General features: G+C 45.7%; 1 protein-coding gene across 1 annotated transcript in view; it reads left to right on the plus strand.

The window, feature by feature from the left end:
* IL16 (interleukin 16) overlaps positions 1-21,259 on the plus strand; it is a 471,977-nt gene that overhangs the window by 187,630 nt on the left and 263,088 nt on the right. The window contains exon 6 of the mRNA XM_086958218.1: positions 1,999-2,113. Coding sequence (XP_086814344.1) covers positions 1,999-2,113 — 115 coding nt within the window. The remainder of the gene's footprint in view (positions 1-1,998; positions 2,114-21,259) is intronic.

Below are 21,259 nucleotides of genomic sequence, written 5' to 3' on the forward strand. Positions count from 1 at the left end.
GTTTTCTACGGACTCATTTGCTAAAACCTTTTGAAATTAATTTTTCTTAATACATCGATGTTGGATTGTTGTCGTTTTGAGCTTCTTAATTTTAGATAAGGATACTTTATTTTTCTAAACCGGGGTGGTGTCCATTTGTGGTGTTATTACTGTGTTACTGTGAGTGTTGATACAAATACTTTACACATTGCCTTTGGGATAAGCCTGCCTGCCTGCTCCTGCCAAGCTACCAAGGTGGTGAGCAGGAGTTATCTAAAGTGTGTGTCTCTCTTATCCCGACTAGAAGCAAGGGTCCCTATTTGGACTAAGGTACCTTCCTCTGCCAACTAGAGACCCCCAGTACTTGCAACCTTCTTAACTTACAAAATCATGGACAGAATTTTCAGAAAATTGTCATTGCAGATGGCACCTCTTGACCATGGTCAGGGAGTCTGGGTTGCCCTCTAACCCACTTGTGGTTCCTTGCAATAGACGGTGTCAGAAGAACGTGAGACTGCAGTGCTCTGAATCAGATACCTTTAATTATCCCTACATCCACACTATGGGGTCTATTAGGATGGCGGGTCGATCGCCACCGCCCATTCCGTCCCCCTTCATATTACAATGGTGGTGGGGACCCAGGCGGACGGAAAGACCGTCCGCCAGTTTTCTGCCGGTAGGCAATCCGCCCGATAGCCTACTGGACGGAAAGACCTGCAATATGGTGGCAGTGCCTTCCAGGCACTGCCATCCATATTACGATGATAGTGGTCTCATGCCTTTCCATGGCGGAGACTCCGCCATTGAAAGGCATGCAGAGAATGCCTTTTGGGGCCCGTTGCAGTCCCCATGGGGTTGAGGGGGTGGGTGGCTGCACTTGGGGGGTACCCATGGTACTCACCACATTTGCATGCACAAGGTGGCAGGCACCACGCGGTGCCTGTCACGTTGGCATGCACATGCACAACATGCCCTTTAACATTGTGGTGGGTGTTGAATACAGCACCGCCCACCACAATGTTAAATATACAGGATGCGACCGCCATGGTGGCAGTCGCATCCTAATTGGTGTTGCGGGACCTCCGCACTACTGGCGGCCGGTCCCAGCAACACTAGGGTGGCGGGCGGACTCCAGTCCACCCGCCGTTCTAATATACCTCTATATTTCCTCCAATGGCCCTAGAGGGGATTTGATTCGCAGTTGGTGTTAGACAAGAAAACAAACTGATTTCTACTGTTTTTCCAATTCCGCATTTGCACTGCATTTTTCAGCACACATAGAAAGCAGGAAAATGTTAAAGGATAGTTTTTTACTGGACAGGTTCCTTCCAGTACAAAATCTATTGCTTCCAAAACGCACTCACCCTTGCACTATGGCACACGGGTTTGTGATTTGCCACATGCCATTGCCAGTCTAAAACGAACCAGTGCAGGAAGAGAGGAAAACAGAGTCATACTTTGGTAGATATGACACTGTTCTGCTCTCTCCCTTTATCTCAACATATAAATAATGTGTCAATCTTGGCCTTAATGTGTTGACACACAGCCAGCTGACTACAAATACAAAACATTCAAATTGTATTTGAGTTAGTATAAGGCCAGTGAAGAAGAGTTACATCCAATTTTTGAATGGGACACATTGATTAGTATCAGATGACAAGGTCTTGATAAATGGGTGACTGTTTTGGGAAGTTGTCTGTATATGCCTGGGCGGCTGATTCAATGATACTCTGATTCAATCAGTGCTCGACTGCAGTTCTAATAAATGATTACAGCATATCACTAATGCTAGCAGCTTACAAGAACACACACGAAACAGTATGACGTGATTGTAGTGAACAAATGAAGGTGGTGGGTGGAAAGGAAATGGTGATCTCCCTCACGCATGTGCAAATGCACTTGCATACCTACACGTGCCACTCTATTTCTAATTTCTCAATGTACGTTAGGGATGTAAAGCATATCTGAGAACATAGAAATAGGTCATGAACCCTAATCTCTGTGTCTATTGCAAATTAGGGTCTGGGCTTCAGTATTGTTGGAGGAAAGGACAGCATTTATGGCCCCATCGGCATCTATGTCAAGACCATCTTTCCAGGAGGAGCGGCTGCTGCTGATGGGAGACTGCAAGAAGGTAAAGTACGATTATATGTGACAACCAAAGTGTTTTGGGGAGCAGTAAGCATCAGAGACCAAAATGTATCTTGTCAGGTATTACACTTCCTCCATAATTGACCATTGCCTGCATTGAACTGTTAGCTAAAATGTTAAGTCTGTCTTAAACATATCAAGCAATCAACTAGGCGAACTAGCTCAGCTTGTTTAACTAGTTAATTCAATATTCCCCCAAATGAGTACAAAATGTATCTATCGCCTGATGTAATGAGGTTTCACAACAGCCATCAATGTGGAGTGACGCATTGCACTACTCAAAAGAAAAGTATATGTCAACATTCAGAACAGGCTTTATTACTGAAATATCTCCTCAAGGGATCTAATCTATTCATTTTATATGCTTAGTGCTGTGCAAATCTGTCATAAACTAGTTCTTCTCTCTTTCCTACTGCTCAGCTGGAATGTGTGATGACCTCATTGAATGCTTGAGTGCCTGTGTGTGTGGAGCATCAGTTGGTAAATGGAGGCTGAGCAGCAGGGAGGCTGCTCCTGGTGGGGCTAAGCTTTACCTTCTTATCTTCTACTAGTCATCTACCCTGGAACCAAGCCTCAATAAAGACATCTTGTATATACACCTGGCCTGTGTATCATCCAAACTCTAGTCTCATATGTGTTTAAAACGTGCAGCTACTATAAAAGAGCTGAGTTAGTTCCTGTGAGTAAACACTGTATTTGCATTAGATCGCATCAAAACTTTCATTGTATTTAGCGCTTCCAGCCTTTTATGGCAGTGTAGTACTTCATCTTTAACTGTTTAGGAAACATGGGCCCAATGTATAAATCGAACAACCTCCAACTAGAACTGGTTTTGTTAGAAACAGGGTTTCTGGTTGGCTAGGGCATACACCAAAGCCAGACAGAACCCATCACTCTAGTCAGGGTAAGGGAGTTACCCATCCAAGCTAAGCCCTGCTCACCCCTTTTGGTAGTTTTGCAGAGCAGTCAGGATTAGCCCAGAGGCAATGTGTAAAGCATGTGTACAACACACACACACATCAGTGACACACAAGGCACACCACAAAAGAGACTGCACACAAGGTTACAATAGTCTTTGTATCATAAACAAGTAAGACACATTAGACGATATATCACTGAATAGCATATAAAACACGTTCAAACCACATAAAATATCACTGCGCCACTAGGCGCTTGTCATGAGAATACCATTTAGACCAAATACCTCTTTGTACTGGGTGAAACACATTTGGCCACAACATATAAATCACTGCTGCACTTAGTGCTGGTTTGAAAGGAGCCCATATAGGGACACAACAGACCATAATCACATAAAGTCTGTGCCACTGGTCACTGGTCATAAGGATGCATACACCCCATACGATCATAATGACATTTAACACTGTGTCACTAGGCATTTGTCAGGAGGATACATACATCATAAACCATATTCATTTTGCTTCAGTTTGGCCATAAGCACAAGAGGCATTGGTCATCAGTTTGCCTCACTCATAAGTCATAATCCACATGAAGCAATTTTGGGAAGGGAAACAAGTAAATCAGTACCTGCCCCTCTGTAACAAGGATTACGGTAATTAGCGCTCCCAGTGATTCTAGCTTCACGAAGTGCAACTGGATACCAAGAAGCAGTGCAGCCAAGTAAACCAATGCGAAAAGGAGGGGGGAAGAACCCGGCCACTCTTCTTAGGTTGATGGGGCTTGCTGAGCCTCCGTGGCGTTAGTAACCCCACAGTAGTGTGGGAAAAAAAATATAATGCCCCTGGAGCAGCTGCCTGCGGTAGTGTGGCACAGCTGCCAAGATTTGCCAGGGCTTAACTTCCCCTCCAAGATATACCACTGGGGAGGCCTCACAGGACCCTCCACTCTCCGCCTCCGGGCCTCAAGCAGCTGCCCGTGAGTCTGTAGCACAGCCAGGACAATGTGGGGCAGCTCCACCCCCGTTGTGGCTAATTGGCCGATCTGAGCCCTCGCAGGGCTTGGGGCTCACCTGCTCCTTCATGGTCCCAGTCTGCTCCGCTTCTGCTACTACAGCCGTCGTCCTTCTGGGCGGGGCTGCGATGGACTGCGGCTTGCTTCTCCACCTCGGGACGTTGCTAGGCAATGCTGGAGGATCCCGTTCCAAGGGGAGGGGCTGCTGAAAGGGGCGATTTTGTCGGCTGGTGCTGCAACAAGCAGCCCGCGCTTCCCTGGTTCTCTAGGGCAGAAGCGACCCACGTCTAGGGCTCGACCATGGAGATTCAAACGCTCACCAGGCGCTACTTGTTTCCTTAACAAAATATTGAAGAGCTCACCACGCACTGGGATGAAAACAAGAAGCTCTCCTGGTGCTCCTCACTGGAGAATATTTCAGAGGCAGAACACATCACTCCCCAGGTGCGGGCTGTAAAATAAAAGCTCTCTACACGCATTTGTTTCTTTTTGTGCAGAAAAAGGCACGAGAACAGCCAGTAAGGTAAAGCACCAAGACAGTTAAAATATGTAAGGCACCAGGAAGACTTGAGGTCTCTGACTCTTCCAACAAGCGGAGGCAAGCACACACAAGCTCTTGAGATTTCCCTCTCAAGCAGGATACCACAGCAGGGCAAAAAGAGTCAGTCCTTTTCCTCCACCATAGACAGAAGCAGCAACTGCAGGCCAAGTTGCCAACCCGACCCTCAGAAAAGGCAGCGCTCATCACACAGTCCTTCGTTCTTCTTCTTGGTAGGGTCCTCTTGTTCCTTGAAGTAATCCAAATTCATGGGGTTTAGGGTCACATACTTATTCCCCAAAATGTATTTGTCTTTTAGCAAGGGTCTCTGAAACCAGTCCAAACCAGTTCTGCATTCCCTGGTGCAGTATGACCACTGGGGGCGGAGACAGTATTGTGCAAAAGGAGACCCAGCCTATTTAGGTTTAAGTAGCACTCCTCCCACCACTCTAAATGCAGACCAGGTCTATTCAGCCTTGTGCTGAGTCACCCAGGGAAGGCAGGTGTCTAGAATGAATGCACATCTCAGCTCCTGTCACCCACACACCAGACGCTGAATACACTAGCAGCCAGAGGCACACAGAATAGTAAAGTAAGAAAATGCTCACTTTCTAAGTGGCATTTTCAAACACAGGATTTAAAAACCACCTTTACCAAAAGGTGCGTTAATAAATACAGAGTCCAAATATGATTGTTTTATTTTGTCCCTATGAAAAGATACACATGTAAACATGGAACAGTGAAACCCCTTTATAAGCCTATCGGACAGATAGCCCTTCAACAGTGAAAAATGAAAGACACAGTATTTCACTATCAAGACATATTACACACTCTAGTACATGTCTAACCTTTCATATACACTGCACCCTGCCCATTAGGGTACCATGGGTCTACCACAGGGGTGCTTGACATGTGAGGAAAGGGATAGGCTTGGGCCTAGCAAGTGGGTGCATTTGCTAGGAACAAATGGCAGTTCATGACTGCGTGCGCAGACACTACAGTGGTAGGTCTGAGCTACATTTGCAGGGCTACTCATGTGGGTGGCACAACCAGTGCTACAAGGCCAACTAGTATCATTTAATTTAAAAGCCCTGGCACACACTGTGCAATTTACTAGGGACTGACCAGTAAACCAAATATTCCAATCATGGGTAGCCAGTATTATCACAATTTACACAGAGAGCATATGCACTTTAGCACTGATCAGCAGTGGTAAGGTGCCCAGACTCCTTTAGCCAACAAACTTAGGGTCAGAAAAAAATAGGAGACCAAAAGCAAAACGTTTGGGGATAAACCTGTCAAAAGGGCCAGGTCTAACAGGCATAGTAAGTGGACCAGCCAGAACATAACCGAAGAAAATGGGCCCCTCCACTGTAGCTGGGCAGTAAATGACTGCCTGGTCGGGATGCAGTAGGTCTCTCTCCCTGCTCGGCTTGGGTGCTACTACCCCTCCTGCAGTGTTAGCAGTTGTCATGTTGATGGACTACAGACTGGATGCCAGACAAAAGGTAGGAGCACAGCTTTATTCTTTTGTCTTTGTCTCCAGGTGCTCCGATACAGCATGTCTTCTATTGCACCCCGCTCTCGTTCCCTAAATACCCTGAAGATTCCTCTTCCTCCCTTCAGCCCACTTACAGGGAGTGACCATATGGCAGTCAAACAGGGTCCTAATGTCCTGCCCTGACCCTTTGCCTGTGGCGATCATACAGCAGCATCGCACCAGTCAACTTGCATTAAAACTCATTTCCAAACAGGATATTTGACTGTCATTATAAAAAACATTACTGTTGATTTCATTATTTATTCAACATTTTACTTTATGCATAGAAGGTTGTAGGATGATCCAACAAACACTGCAAACCGACATGGGTGTCAATCAGAAAGCTACATGTAAAAGCTCCAGCAAAGAGAATATAACAAGAATTGGCAATGCAAAGAGGTCTGGCTTTAAAACACTGATACTCACAAACATTTCTTCAGGAGTCACAAAGTACTGTCTGTGCCATACCCAAGAGCCCCACCGATGCCTGCTGGGTGAGAGTCAGGGTAGTGAAAGGTGGGCATAGGTGGACCAGAAGCAGAAGCATGGTGCGGTCAACAAATCGAACCTTCACATGACTTCTGTCTGCCACCAACGCTTTATTCTCATGCACCAAGAATAAAAGATAAAGCATTTATTTATTTTATTTATTTATTTTTAGAGTTTTCTATAGCGCGAACTTGAACCGATTAGGTTATCAGAGCGCTTTACATAGCACCAGTTCCGTTACATGTTATCACAGCAGTTTACATATAATCAGTTACGTTGCACATTTCAGGATCTTGAACCGATTAGGTTATCAAAGCGCTTTACATAAGACAGCATTCGATGTCCAGTGCCCTCCTCCGCCGTGTAGCGGGGGACCACTTCCAGCCCTCCGAAGTCGTCGAGCTGTTGGGACTAGGCTCCTGGAATTTCAGCTGCCCCTTTACAACTAATTTGTTTGAAGTCATGACAGAAATCTCAATCCCAGCATCTCAATCGGTGCATTACAGGTAAAAACAGGATATAGGACTACTACGTAAGACCAAATAGTGTAAACTGTGGGCACCCCGGAATATATGAGGAAGCAGTCGGTGCGTTACAGGTAAGAAACAATTTCATAACAGGTTATAGGGCCAGTACATAGAGAAACAAATTGTTGTACATTGTAAGCATCCAAGAATATATGTTGTAGCAGTCGGTGCATTATAGGTAAGGACAGTTGCAAAAACAAGTAGATGTAGAAAAGCTGCAATAAAAGGCAGACACTATCACAAGATACAGGCAAGTAAGGAGCGCGGTAGTAGAACTTAGACTATGTGTCTGGTCTCAGCTCTTGCTCCAGTAGTGAGATTGAACTAGTCCATGATGGCCGCCACTGCGAAAGAACAGTCTAAAATGGCCGCCAAGAAGGGGAATCATAGTCCTCTGTTTGTTGTTATTGCTTTGGACCTGTGTGGAGGAGATATGCCGAGGAGCCTCGTGGGCCTCTGGAGGTACCGGCAGAGATTTATGGTTTCAGTTAGTGACCCCTGCCCTTGTGAACAATGGCGGTTTAAAAATGTGAAATGAGTGGAGTAAATAAGGTACCTTATGGTTATTTTCAGCCCAGTGGCGCCTTAGAGCTTAGAATGCAGTATTGCCGATATCACATTTTGCAGGGTCTATTCAGGAGGTGAAGTAGGATGCGGTGAATTACTGGCAGGCTGCGTGCTAGCCCCCATGCCCGATCCTCGGTCCCCGCCAGCAACGCAAGAAGGCTGTTGGTCCGCAGGTCTGCTCCGCAGCACTGCTCCTAGAGCCCTTGCAGCAGCATGAGAGGGGGGGGGCGCCTGGCGTCATGCTCGCCGAATGAACCTCGCTGTTGCCTGCACATCGTCCAGAGCTCCTAAGCTGCACCCCCTCCCGTCTCGCTCGGTGATGTCGTGTGTCTCCCGCTATCCTCTCCTTTAGCCTCGGAACTCCCTCCTTACCGCATGTGCCTGGGTATAATCCGCCGAACAATATGAGGGCAGCTCCCTCGCGGATCCTCACGGTGGGCGTCTCTGCTCCCGGTCAGCGGGCAGGTATCCTCTACTGGCTCCGCTCAGCGCCACATCAGCCGGTTCCCGCCGTCCGTTGAAGACAACTCATTCAACCCCACAGACCCCACAGAGCCTATGCGCCCCCTCTCCTATGGGTGCCGCATGTGTCCGGGCAGAACCGCCACGCCGTAAGAGGGCAACTCGCTTGCAACCCCTCACCAGGGGCATCTCTGGTCCCAGCCTCGTAGCTCCTGCCGGCTCCGGTCAGTGCTCCAGCAGGCTCACCGCTGTTGTCACGATCCCGGGTGTCTCTGGAGACCCAATCTGGTCTCATCTGCTGGCTCCGGTCAGCGCCTCTGCAGGCAGTCTCTGCACGCTGCTGGCTCCGGTCAGTTCCTCTGCAAGCTCCCGTCAGACGTCCGCAGCAGTCCTGTGTTGGGTGAAGGCGGGGGTGATGAGGTCCTCTCCCGCGCCGTTAAGAATACGTTCCAGTTACTTTAGTTGTCTGTTGTAGTTACATTCAGTTGCGTAACTACGGCTACCCGGGATACAGAGTGCTAACAGGGATTAAATCCAAAATTGGAATCCCAAGCCCTCGGAGCTCCGACAAGGAGCTCCTACCCGGCGGCCATCTTGCTTTAACTTATAATGTAAAACGTGAGTGGGAAAGAGATATTCGTTGAATTGCAAAATGTGAAACCAGAAAACCTGGGATCACTCCTGGCTTCTCCACTTGACCAAATTCTGTGATCCTAGGCAATTGCTTAATTTCACTTTGCCTCCTTTTATTTCATTACCACCTATGAGAGTTCAGGATGTGTGCAGTACAAACCGTTGTTCCAGTTATAAATCAACCTAGGCTACACACAAGGTACACCTGACAAATGACTTGCTTCTTGGTTCTTTAATGGTATTATTTTCAGAATGGGGGCGGCATGAATATTTCCAAGTTCATGTTTGAAAACCATCACTTCTACTAAATACCTCTCAATGATGTACTATGGTCAAATACGTGTGTATAATATGTGAATATAATTTGCTTTTTTGAAGTTAGCAGGGGGTTTATCATGTTTTTACATGTTTAGTGCATGATATATTTAAAACTAAAGTAGTTCCTGTAGATTAGTTGTCTATGACACCTTCTTTGCTTCTTTACCGTTAATTTAGTTAACATGTAATGTAAATAAAGAATGCCCGTTTCACAGCTTTCTGAATCTTTCTGCTCTGTCAAGAAAACCGCAGCTGTTATTCGCCAGGAGGCTATAATTAAACAACAGGAGGGCTGTAGTCGGCCTGCGGGATATACTTTGAGTATCCTTGCTTTAAAAGAATGTTGTATAGTAATGTTAAGCAAAAAGTCAAGAGACAGTTGCACTGCCAAGCCACACCTAAAATTCCATGCAGGCTAATGTGAAGCACTACAAGTAGATAGCATGGGAATAGATTTGTATTCGCATGGAAGCAAAGACTTGTAGAAGAATATTTATTTTTATTTTTATTTATTTCAGGGTTATATAGCGCTGGCTAGACCTGGAGGTATCAGAGTGCTTTACATAAGGTTCCACAAAGTTACAAAATTACATCAGTTACAAGTTACATCAGTTACTAGAAAAACATTTCAAGAGAGTAGAAGATGAGATCAATGGAGCTTAGAAGGGAAAGGGGGTAGGGAAAAGGAGTAGGAGGGAAATAGGATGGAGAGACAAAGGAACGTCTGCCCAAGGTCCGGCTGGGTAGGTGACGGCCGAGGGGGAAGTCCACAGCCCATCTCCTCTACAGCTATCAGGTAGCTCCACCGGGCATCGGCCAAGTAGCTAGGTCTGAATGGGAAAACATTTAATGAGCATAGTGGATGAGTTAACTGGAGCATAGAGGAGTAAAGGGGGTAGGGTAAACGGGTAGAAGGGAGAATGCGACTGAGAGACGAAGGAAAGTCTGCCCAAAGTCCCGCTGAGTAGATGACGGCCAAGAGGGAAGTCCACAGCCCATCTCCTCTTTAGCTATCAGGTAGCTCCATACCGGGCATCGGCCAAAAAGCTAGGTCTCCACGGTCAAAGGTAAGTTCATAGATTCAGTATCCTGATGGGTAGGCCGGATGGGGGATCGGTTGTAGGTCAGGTTGATGTCCAGTGTAGTATCACAACGTGGTAGGGGCCACTTTGGCAGCCATCTTAGTGTTGGCGCAAAGAGGCCGCCCCCCAGTACAGTGCAGTTCTTCCTCAGGTGTAACCTCCAATGTCCCCGCAGCTCCCAGACCACAACCAGCCCCACACATAAAGCAGGGCACATCCTGGACTGCATCTGCTCAAACCTGAGGACTCTCACTGTTAAAAAACCCCAAGCACTAACATGGACAGACCACAGCCTTATCCCTTTCGACATCGTAGTCATGACCGGCAAAATGTTGAGAAACCCAGACAATACATCGGGACCCTCCAGGGCAGAACCTAGTTGGAAAACCCTGATAGAGCAAGAGACGTTCCTAACTAGAGCAGCAGGAACCAAACCCACCCCCAAGGAAGACCCCACCAACGACAGCCGAACCCTCAGAGAATGGATAAATGCACTAGGCGCAGAAAACCCCAGTGCAAAGCTAGGGACCAAAAAGAAACCCTCAGCAGCCCCCTGGTTCACTCAGGCCCTAAAAGAAGAACAAAGGAAAGTCAGGGCATTAGAACGGAAATGGCGGACCAAATATGAAGAAACCGACCAAAACAACTACAAAGCTGCACGCCGACAGTATCATGGGCAGATAAAAGCTGCAAAAAAAGACTACTATACTGAAGCCATAAATAACAGCAAAAACAGGCTGAAGGACATTTTTAAAATAATTAACACCTTTACCAACCCTAAATGCATGCAAAAAGAGATTCCCCCCTCCCAAGGCTTATGCAATTCGATAGCCAACTTCTTCGAAGAAAAAATCCAAAATCTTACAAAAGACTTTGCCCACCCACGAATCCCCAAAGAAGAACTACCTAATGATATAGCCACAAACATCACTGCCCCTTTGTCCACCTTCCGCCCGGTCAGTTTAAATGATTCCAAGGCAGAAATCTTAACAATTAAATCAGGCTCCCCTTTTGACCCCTGTCCCCCATATGTCCTCCACATCATGGTGGATATTGCCAACCCCATCATAAAAAACAGCATCAACTCCTCACTCAACTTGGGCATAGTGCCGGAGGAATGGAAACTCACTGCAGTGAAACCCCTGCAGAAAAAACAACTGACAGATCCAACCACCCTAACCAACCTACGACCTATCTCCCTACTCCCAGCTCTCTGTAAACTAACTGAAAAATTTGTGAATAGGCAACTCACAGCCTTCCTGGAGGCAAACAGTATATGGCACCCAAACCAAGCAGGATTTCGGGCCCAGCACTCAACTGAATCATCCCTTATATTCACCGCAGAAACCTTGAAGGCAGCAATGGACCAGGGGAAAAAGGCGGTCCAGGTGCTCATTGACCTGTCCGAGGCATTTGATACGGTTTCACATACCATCTTAGTGGACCGACTTGCTGCGGCAGGGATAGCTGGGAATGTATTGGGATGGCTAAGTACCTTCTTAGCCAACAGGCGACAAGTGGTCACCTTAGGCCAGTTCAGGTCTGAAGAAAAACAGCTCACATTAGGAGTGCCTCAGGGCTCATGCCAGAGCCCGACACTCTTCAATGTGTACCTGGCCCCCCTGATCAAACTCATATCACCCTTTCGACATTTACACCATATCATACCCGGATGACACACAGCTCATCCTGGTGATGGAGGATGACACCGTAGGCAGTGAAAGAAAACTCAAGGACTGCCTCACAGCCACTTTCAAATGAATGAGCGAAAACCACCTTAAATGTAACACTGAGAAAACAGAGATCGTGCCATTTGGAAAAGATAATCTGTTCAACCCGCCCTATGGTGGCCAGAGGAGGCCAACAACCCCCCCCCCCAAACACCATCACATCTGCTAGGAACTTAGGGATCACATTTGACTCCTCTCTGACCTTCAAACATCAAGCAGTGGCAGTGGCCGGAACATGTTTCGGCCTCATAAAAGGGCTCAGAAAATTCTTTGACCTCATACCACTCCAGGCACCTTCAGGGCTTTCCATGGGAGAGGACAGAGCTACATCCAGATCATGTTCAGACACTACTCCCCCTTGCGTAATCTAAGATCCCAAAATGCCAACCTTCTTACCATCCCAAACTTCAGACTGAAAACCAGAGGTGGAAAAGCATTGGCAGTCCTGGGATCCAAGGCCTGGAATTTCCTTCCCCCTCCCCTTCGCCAAATAGAGAAAGAAACTGAATTCAGAAAGGCCCTAAAACATGGATATACAAACTATCCAGCACCACCTGTAAATCCCTAATCTAGGTTGACAGTTCCCCTCTCATCAGCCCAACATTCCCCTGTCCCGGCCTAACCTTTCTAAAGCGCCAAGATGCTCCTTGGAGTGTAAACCATGCTGTATAAGAAAAACTTACATTACAGCTCCGGCACACAGTGAAGGGTGATTAGAGAACAAGTTATCTCCACCGGGGCCTTTGAGTCCTCTTAGCTGGCGTCGGTGCAGTATCTTACATCACCTACTCACGGTACCATGTTGCTGCTCTATCTTAAGAATATTGGTGTAGGTTAAAAGGTTATATGACAGTTGCACTGTCAAACGACACCTAAAAGTACATTTAGGTTAGTGACTGGCCTCCTCCATTTATGCTGCTGCCACAGAAAACACCATAAAATATGTAGTTATCTAAGACACTTTTTAATAGAATTATAATATCATATGTGTGCACCTGAAACTTCAAGTTCAAGAAAATGGATACATAAACAAAATGAATAGAGATGTGTGGAGTGTAAGCACTTTTTTGTGGTAGCACATAACGTTTGCCCAATCCAAACATGAACTCTTGGCACTCCAGTTCATCTCATATAATTGTGCTGTCAAGTCAGACCTTAGAAACAGAAAGGCACTTTGGGCTAGATGTAGGTAATCCCCGATTATGGATTCTTAAATACCGAATCATACCGATTCTGTATTTAAGAACTGGCAATCGGGATGTAGGTATATTTACTGAATAAATTACCGAATCGATAAGATTCGGTAATTACCGAATCGGTATTTACCGATCGGTAAATGCCATTGATTCCTATGGGCCTTGAGGCCCATAGGAATCAATGTCAATTACTGAATCGGTAAATACCGAATCAGTAAAATTACCGAATTTACAAGGGGGACAGGGTGTCACTTTGACACCCTGTTGCACCCCTGATTCTGGCTTGTGTGCAATGTGACACACATACATGCCCTTAGGGCATGTATGTGTGCCACATGGCACAGGTGTACATGCACAGATGTGCATGTACACAGGAATTCGTAATTTACCATGAGATAGTATTTCATGGTAAATAACACATTCTTAAGGGCCTGTGGCACTATTTTAAGTGCCACCTACATCTGGAATTACCGATTCGGTAAATATACCGAGTCGGTATTTTACCGAATCTGTAAATTTACCGAATCAGTAAATTTACAGATTCGGTAAAATTCGGGCCCCCTACATCTCAAAAACCAATTACCGGTCAGAAACGGCCGAAATCGGCCGTTACCGACCGGTAATTGGCAACCTACATCTGGCCCTATGCGAGCTGTGTCTCATGAACGCAAAACAAGTGCATTGTTAACATTCTCTAGGGACCAAAAAGAAACCCTCAGCAGCCCCCTGGTTCACTCAGGCCCTAAAAGAAGAACAAAGGAAAGTCAGGGCATTAGAACGGAAATGGCGGACCAAATATGAAGAAACCGACCAAAACAACTACAAAGCTGCACGCCGACAGTATCATGGGCAGATAAAAGCTGCAAAAAAAGACTACTATACTGAAGCCATAAATAACAGCAAAAACAGGCTGAAGGACATTTTTAAAATAATTAACACCTTTACCAACCCTAAATGCATGCAAAAAGAGATTCCCCCCTCCCAAGGCTTATGCAATTCGATAGCCAACTTCTTCGAAGAAAAAATCCAAAATCTTACAAAAGACTTTGCCCACCCACGAATCCCCAAAGAAGAACTACCTAATGATATAGCCACAAACATCACTGCCCCTTTGTCCACCTTCCGCCCGGTCAGTTTAAATGATTCCAAGGCAGAAATCTTAACAATTAAATCAGGCTCCCCTTTTGACCCCTGTCCCCCATATGTCCTCCACATCATGGTGGATATTGCCAACCCCATCATAAAAAACAGCATCAACTCCTCACTCAACTTGGGCATAGTGCCGGAGGAATGGAAACTCACTGCAGTGAAACCCCTGCAGAAAAAACAACTGACAGATCCAACCACCCTAACCAACCTACGACCTATCTCCCTACTCCCAGCTCTCTGTAAACTAACTGAAAAATTTGTGAATAGGCAACTCACAGCCTTCCTGGAGGCAAACAGTATATGGCACCCAAACCAAGCAGGATTTCGGGCCCAGCACTCAACTGAATCATCCCTTATATTCACCGCAGAAACCTTGAAGGCAGCAATGGACCAGGGGAAAAAGGCGGTCCAGGTGCTCATTGACCTGTCCGAGGCATTTGATACGGTTTCACATACCATCTTAGTGGACCGACTTGCTGCGGCAGGGATAGCTGGGAATGTATTGGGATGGCTAAGTACCTTCTTAGCCAACAGGCGACAAGTGGTCACCTTAGGCCAGTTCAGGTCTGAAGAAAAACAGCTCACATTAGGAGTGCCTCAGGGCTCATGCCAGAGCCCGACACTCTTCAATGTGTACCTGGCCCCCCTGATCAAACTCATATCACCCTTTCGACATTTACACCATATCATACGCGGATGACACACAGCTCATCCTGGTGATGGAGGATGACACCGTAGGCAGTGAAAGAAAACTCAAGAACTGCCTCACAGCCACTTTCAAATGAATGAGCGAAAACCACCTTAAATGTAACACTGAGAAAACAGAGATCGTGCCATTTGGAAAAGATAATCTGTTCAACCCGCCCTATGGTGGCCAGAGGAGGCCAACAACCCCCCCCCCAAACACCATCACATCTGCTAGGAACTTAGGGATCACATTTGACTCCTCTCTGACCTTCAAACATCAAGCAGTGGCAGTGGCCGGAACATGTTTCGGCCTCATAAAAGGGCTCAGAAAATTCTTTGACCTCATACCACTCCAGGCACCTTCAGGGCTTTCCATGGGAGAGGACAGAGCTACATCCAGATCATGTTCAGACACTACTCCCCCTTGCGTAATCTAAGATCCCAAAATGCCAACCTTCTTACCATCCCAAACTTCAGACTGAAAACCAGAGGTGGAAAAGCATTGGCAGTCCTGGGATCCAAGGCCTGGAATTTCCTTCCCCCTCCCCTTCGCCAAATAGAGAAAGAAACTGAATTCAGAAAGGCCCTAAAACATGGATATACAAACTATCCAGCACCACCTGTAAATCCCTAATCTAGGTTGACAGTTCCCCTCTCATCAGCCCAACATTCCCCTGTCCCGGCCTAACCTTTCTAAAGCGCCAAGATGCTCCTTGGAGTGTAAACCATGCTGTATAAGAAAAACTTACATTACAGCTCCGGCACACAGTGAAGGGTGATTAGAGAACAAGTTATCTCCACCGGGGCCTTTGAGTCCTCTTAGCTGGCGTCGGTGCAGTATCTTACATCACCTACTCACGGTACCATGTTGCTGCTCTATCTTAAGAATATTGGTGTAGGTTAAAAGGTTATATGACAGTTGCACTGTCAAACGACACCTAAAAGTACATTTAGGTTAGTGACTGGCCTCCTCCATTTATGCTGCTGCCACAGAAAACACCATAAAATATGTAGTTATCTAAGACACTTTTTAATAGAATTATAATATCATATGTGTGCACCTGAAACTTCAAGTTCAAGAAAATGGATACATAAACAAAATGAATAGAGATGTGTGGAGTGTAAGCACTTTTTTGTGGTAGCACATAACGTTTGCCCAATCCAAACATGAACTCTTGGCACTCCAGTTCATCTCATATAATTGTGCTGTCAAGTCAGACCTTAGAAACAGAAAGGCACTTTGGGCTAGATGTAGGTAATCCCCGATTATGGATTCTTAAATACCGAATCATACCGATTCTGTATTTAAGAACTGGCAATCGGGATGTAGGTATATTTACTGAATAAATTACCGAATCGATAAGATTCGGTAATTACCGAATCGGTATTTACCGATCGGTAAATGCCATTGATTCCTATGGGCCTTGAGGCCCATAGGAATCAATGTCAATTACTGAATCGGTAAATACCGAATCAGTAAAATTACCGAATTTACAAGGGGGACAGGGTGTCACTTTGACACCCTGTTGCACCCCTGATTCTGGCTTGTGTGCAATGTGACACACATACATGCCCTTAGGGCATGTATGTGTGCCACATGGCACAGGTGTACATGCACAGATGTGCATGTACACAGGAATTCGTAATTTACCATGAGATAGTATTTCATGGTAAATAACACATTCTTAAGGGCCTGTGGCACTATTTTAAGTGCCACCTACATCTGGAATTACCGATTCGGTAAATATACCGAGTCGGTATTTTACCGAATCTGTAAATTTACCGAATCAGTAAATTTACAGATTCGGTAAAATTCGGGCCCCCTACATCTCAAAAACCAATTACCGGTCGGAAACGGCCGAAATCGGCCGTTACCGACCGGTAATTGGCAACCTACATCTGGCCCTATGCGAGCTGTGTCTCATGAACGCAAAACAAGTGCATTGTTAACATTCTTTGTTTTTTTCTCCTTTTTTCCCATTTCAATTTGTTTTCTTATTTCTAGTACCTTAAAGTAAGTGTAAGGATATGCCCCTTAAAACTTTAAAATAAATACATGAAAAGAAGGGAGTTTGTGACTATAACCGAAACTAATATAAGACAGTGTCTAAATAATTCACAAATACAAAACGCTTCTTTCTGAAGAAGAATGTATATAGTACAGGAGATCCCTAGTAACTCTGCATTGGATTTGGCCAACATAGCTGTGTATTGATAACTTTTCAATGACAGAAGTAAATACCCTGTTACTGCTAAGGAACACTCATTAAAATGTATTTTTCGATATTTTACAGGCTAGTTAAATGCACACCTTTGCGTCTGAGCCTAGGGATTCCAAATTATGCCAATGTCATGATTGCCATTTTCCAGTTTTGGTTGGTGTATGCGTGAAAACTTTCTGAACTGTCTCCCTTCCTCCTTCATTCCTCTCTTTACAGAATACAATTGTATAAGAACACTAATCAGGCGTGAGTCACCTGTCTTGGCAGAACGAGGCACTTGTGTAACAGGAAATAGGGTTTGAATGCATCGAATTATTTTAGTCACACATAGGCCGTATTTTCTATAACAAAACCTGGTAAATATGCGCAGTCCATTAGTTTCATATTTGTGTGAGATGCATTATTTAACGGCGTGTAAAATTGTACTCAATTTTTGAATGGGTAATTATGTAAAAATTGCACATAAAGCCATCTCTTCTACAAGAGGAAAATTTTGTTTTTTGAGTAGTTTGTCCTGATGATTTGCATCAATTTTACCTGGGGGAAAACTGCAGCTGCAATTCGCCTTTGACTTTTAATCTCTTTACAGGTATAAATAGAAGTCTGCACCGGATACGGGTTTACTTCCTGAGTCATATTCATGATCCATTCAATATTGTCTAGTTAGATTTGTAATATGCAATGAAGCAGAAGGGAATTCAGACATTCACTTCCCTCCCTTGTCTTGTACAGTTCCATTCAACTACCCTTCTTTTATCTCTCCCTTGATCTATCCCCCGTCACTATTTTGCCAACGACTACCTTAGAAGAAGCATTCCCAAATCAATATTTACGGTTTGCTACAGCTAATTTAGTCACACGCCTGCTATAACTTTTCATATTTAACTGACTAGACAGTTATTCATCATTGGTCAAAGTTCATCACTGTACAGGATACTCTGTCTTTTAGGGCACTTTATGATCATTGCCCCCCTTTGAAGATGTGGATCTTAAACCTTCTAAAAACTATGTTGGATCACTGCATGTAAGCTTCCAGCTTCCTATTAGGCAAGAAATCCAAGTATGTGCCTCAAGACACATACAAGATGAGATTTTGCTGATTCAAATCCCAAAATGTATATATCTCATTCGGTAAATCTCCTCCCATGGCTTGCAGTACTTTGTTTCGTACTTTCTTCCAAAGTCCAAAATTCCAGTGCTGTAGGGCACTTTCATAAATTGTGTGTTATTGTACCTATGCCTTCAGAACCCTGCCAACATTTATGAGATTGCTTTTTGCTTCAATTGTGTAGTCTGTGTTTAGTAAAATGCCATGTGCACATCATTTTGTTCAAAGTCTCTCTACTTTGTGCAGGTTTAGCTAAATAATGGTTCTCTTTGGTATTTTTTCCCGTTTGTTGGAGTTGCCCCTTTCTACAAAGTCACTCCCAAACTTTTGTCTTCACCCTCCTCCGAACCTTTTTTTGTTGGCTTTTAGGACTCTGCACAATTTACCACAGCTAACCAGTGCTAAAGTGCTTGTGTTCTCTCATTTGAACATGGTGAAATTGGTTTACACCCAATTGACACATTTAATTTACTACTAAGTCCCTAATAAAGTGATACTACATATACCCACAGCCTATAAGTTAAATGCCACTAGTGGATCTGCTTACAAAAAACAATTTGATGGACAGAATGTAGATCAATGTCTTACATTCACCCCAGTACAAGGATCTGGGCCTAAATCCATCGTTTTTTGCACTCCACACCACCCTGGGTCAGATAATGGCTTTATGCAAATCAGCTCTGACCCTGTGCCCCATGGGAACAGTCCAGTCCGAACTACAACAGCCATATCTTTCCCAGACCGGAATCAAGCATCCGAGGACCGGACCGGTTTCGAGGTAACACCTCTCATCAGCCCGGCTAGCTTGACTCCAGTGGTGTGGAGGCTCTGGGACCCACGTCTGAGCTACCCCAGTACACTCAGGGAGAAAATTACAAAAAACAATTTGATGGACAGAATGTAGATCAATGTCTTACATTCACCCCAGTACAAGGATCTGGGCCTAAATCCATCGTTTTTTGCACTCCACACCACCCTGGGTCAGATAATGGCTTTATGCAAATCAGCTCTGACCCTGTGCCCCATGGGAACAGTCCAGTCCGAACTACAACAGCCATATCTTTCCCAGACCGGAATCAAGCATCCGAGGACCGGACCGGACCGGTTTCGAGGTAACACCTCTCATCAGCCCGGCTAGCTTGACTCCAGTGGTGTGGAGGCTCTGGGACCCACGTCTGAGCTACCCCAGTACACTCAGGGAGAAAATTACAAAAAACAATTTGATGGACAGAATGTAGATCAATGTCTTACATTCACCCCAGTACAAGGATCTGGGCCTAAATCCATCGTTTTTTGCACTCCACACCACCCTGGGTCAGATAATGGCTTTATGCAAATCAGCTCTGACCCTGTGCCCTGTGGGAACAGTCCAGTCCGAACTACAACAGCCATATCTTTCCCAGACCGGAATCAAGCATCCGAGGACCGGACCGGTTTCAAGGTAACACCTCTCATCAGCCCGGCTAGCTTGACTCCAGTGGTGTGGAGGCTCTGGGACCCACGTCTGAGCTACCCCAGTACACTCAGGGAGAAAATTACAAAAAACAATTTGATGGACAGAATGTAGATCAATGTCTTACATTCACCCCAGTACAAGGATCTGGGCCTAAATCCATCGTTTTTTGCACTCCACACCACCCTGGGTCAGATAATGGCTTTATGCAAATCAGCTCTGACCCTGTGCCCCATGGGAACAGTCCAGTCCGAACTACAACAGCCATATCTTTCCCAGACCGGAATCAAGCATCCGAGGACTGGACCGGTTTCGAGGTAACACCTCTCATCAGCCCGGCTAGCTTGACTCCAGTGGTGTGGAGGCTCTGGGACCCACGTCAGAGCTACCCCAGTACACTCAGGGAGAAAATTACAAAAAACAATTTGATGGACAGAATGTAGATCAATGTCTTACATTCACCCCAGTACAAGGATCTGGGCCTAAATCCATCGTTTTTTGCACTCCACACCACCCTGGGTCAGATAATGGCTTTATGCAAATCAGCTCTGACCCTGTGCCCCATGGGAACAGTCCAGTCCGAACTACAACAGCCATATCTTTCCCAGACCGGAATCAAGCATCTGAGGACCGGACCGGTTTCGAGGTAACACCTCTCATCAGCCCGGCTAGCTTGACTCCAGTGGTGTGGAGGCTCTGGGACCCACGTCTGAGCTACCCCAGTACACTCAGGGAGAAAATTACAAAAAACAATTTGATGGACAGAATGTAGATCAATGTCTTACATTCACCCCAGTACAAGGATCTGGGCCTAAATCCATCGTTTTTTGCACTCCACACCACCCTGGGTCAGATAATGGCTTTATGCAAATCAGCTCTGACCCTGTGCCCCATGGGAACAGTCCAGTCCGAACTACAACAGCCATATCTTTCCCAGACCGGAATCAAGCATCCGAGGAACGGACCGGTTTCGAGGTAACACCTCTCATCAGCCCGGCTAGCTTGACTCCAGTGGTGTGGAGGCTCTGGGACCCACGTCTGAGCTACCCCAGTACACTCAGGGAGAAAATTACAAAAAACAATTTGATGGACAGAATGTAGATCAATGTCTTACATTCACCCCAGTACAAGGATCTGGGCCTAAATCCATCGTTTTTTGCACTCCACACCACCCTGGGTCAGATAATGGCTTTATGCAAATCAGCTCTGACCCTGTGCCCCATGGGAACAGTCCAGTCCGAACTACAACAGCCATATCTTTCCCAGACCGGAATCAAGCATCCGAGGACCGGACCGGTTTCGAGGTAACACCTCTCATCAGCCCGGCTAGCTTGACTCCAGTGGTGTGGAGGCTCTGGGACCCACGTCTGAGCTACCCCAGTACACTCAGGGAGAAAATTACAAAAAACAATTTGATGGACAGAATGTAGATCAATGTCTTACATTCACCCCAGTACAAGGATCTGGGCCTAAATCCATCGTTTTTTGCACTCCACACC

The sequence above is a fragment of the Lissotriton vulgaris genome, chromosome 2_1 (genome assembly GCF_964263255.1).
Source record: "Lissotriton vulgaris chromosome 2_1, aLisVul1.2, whole genome shotgun sequence".
Classification (NCBI taxonomy): Eukaryota; Metazoa; Chordata; class Amphibia; order Caudata; family Salamandridae; genus Lissotriton; species Lissotriton vulgaris.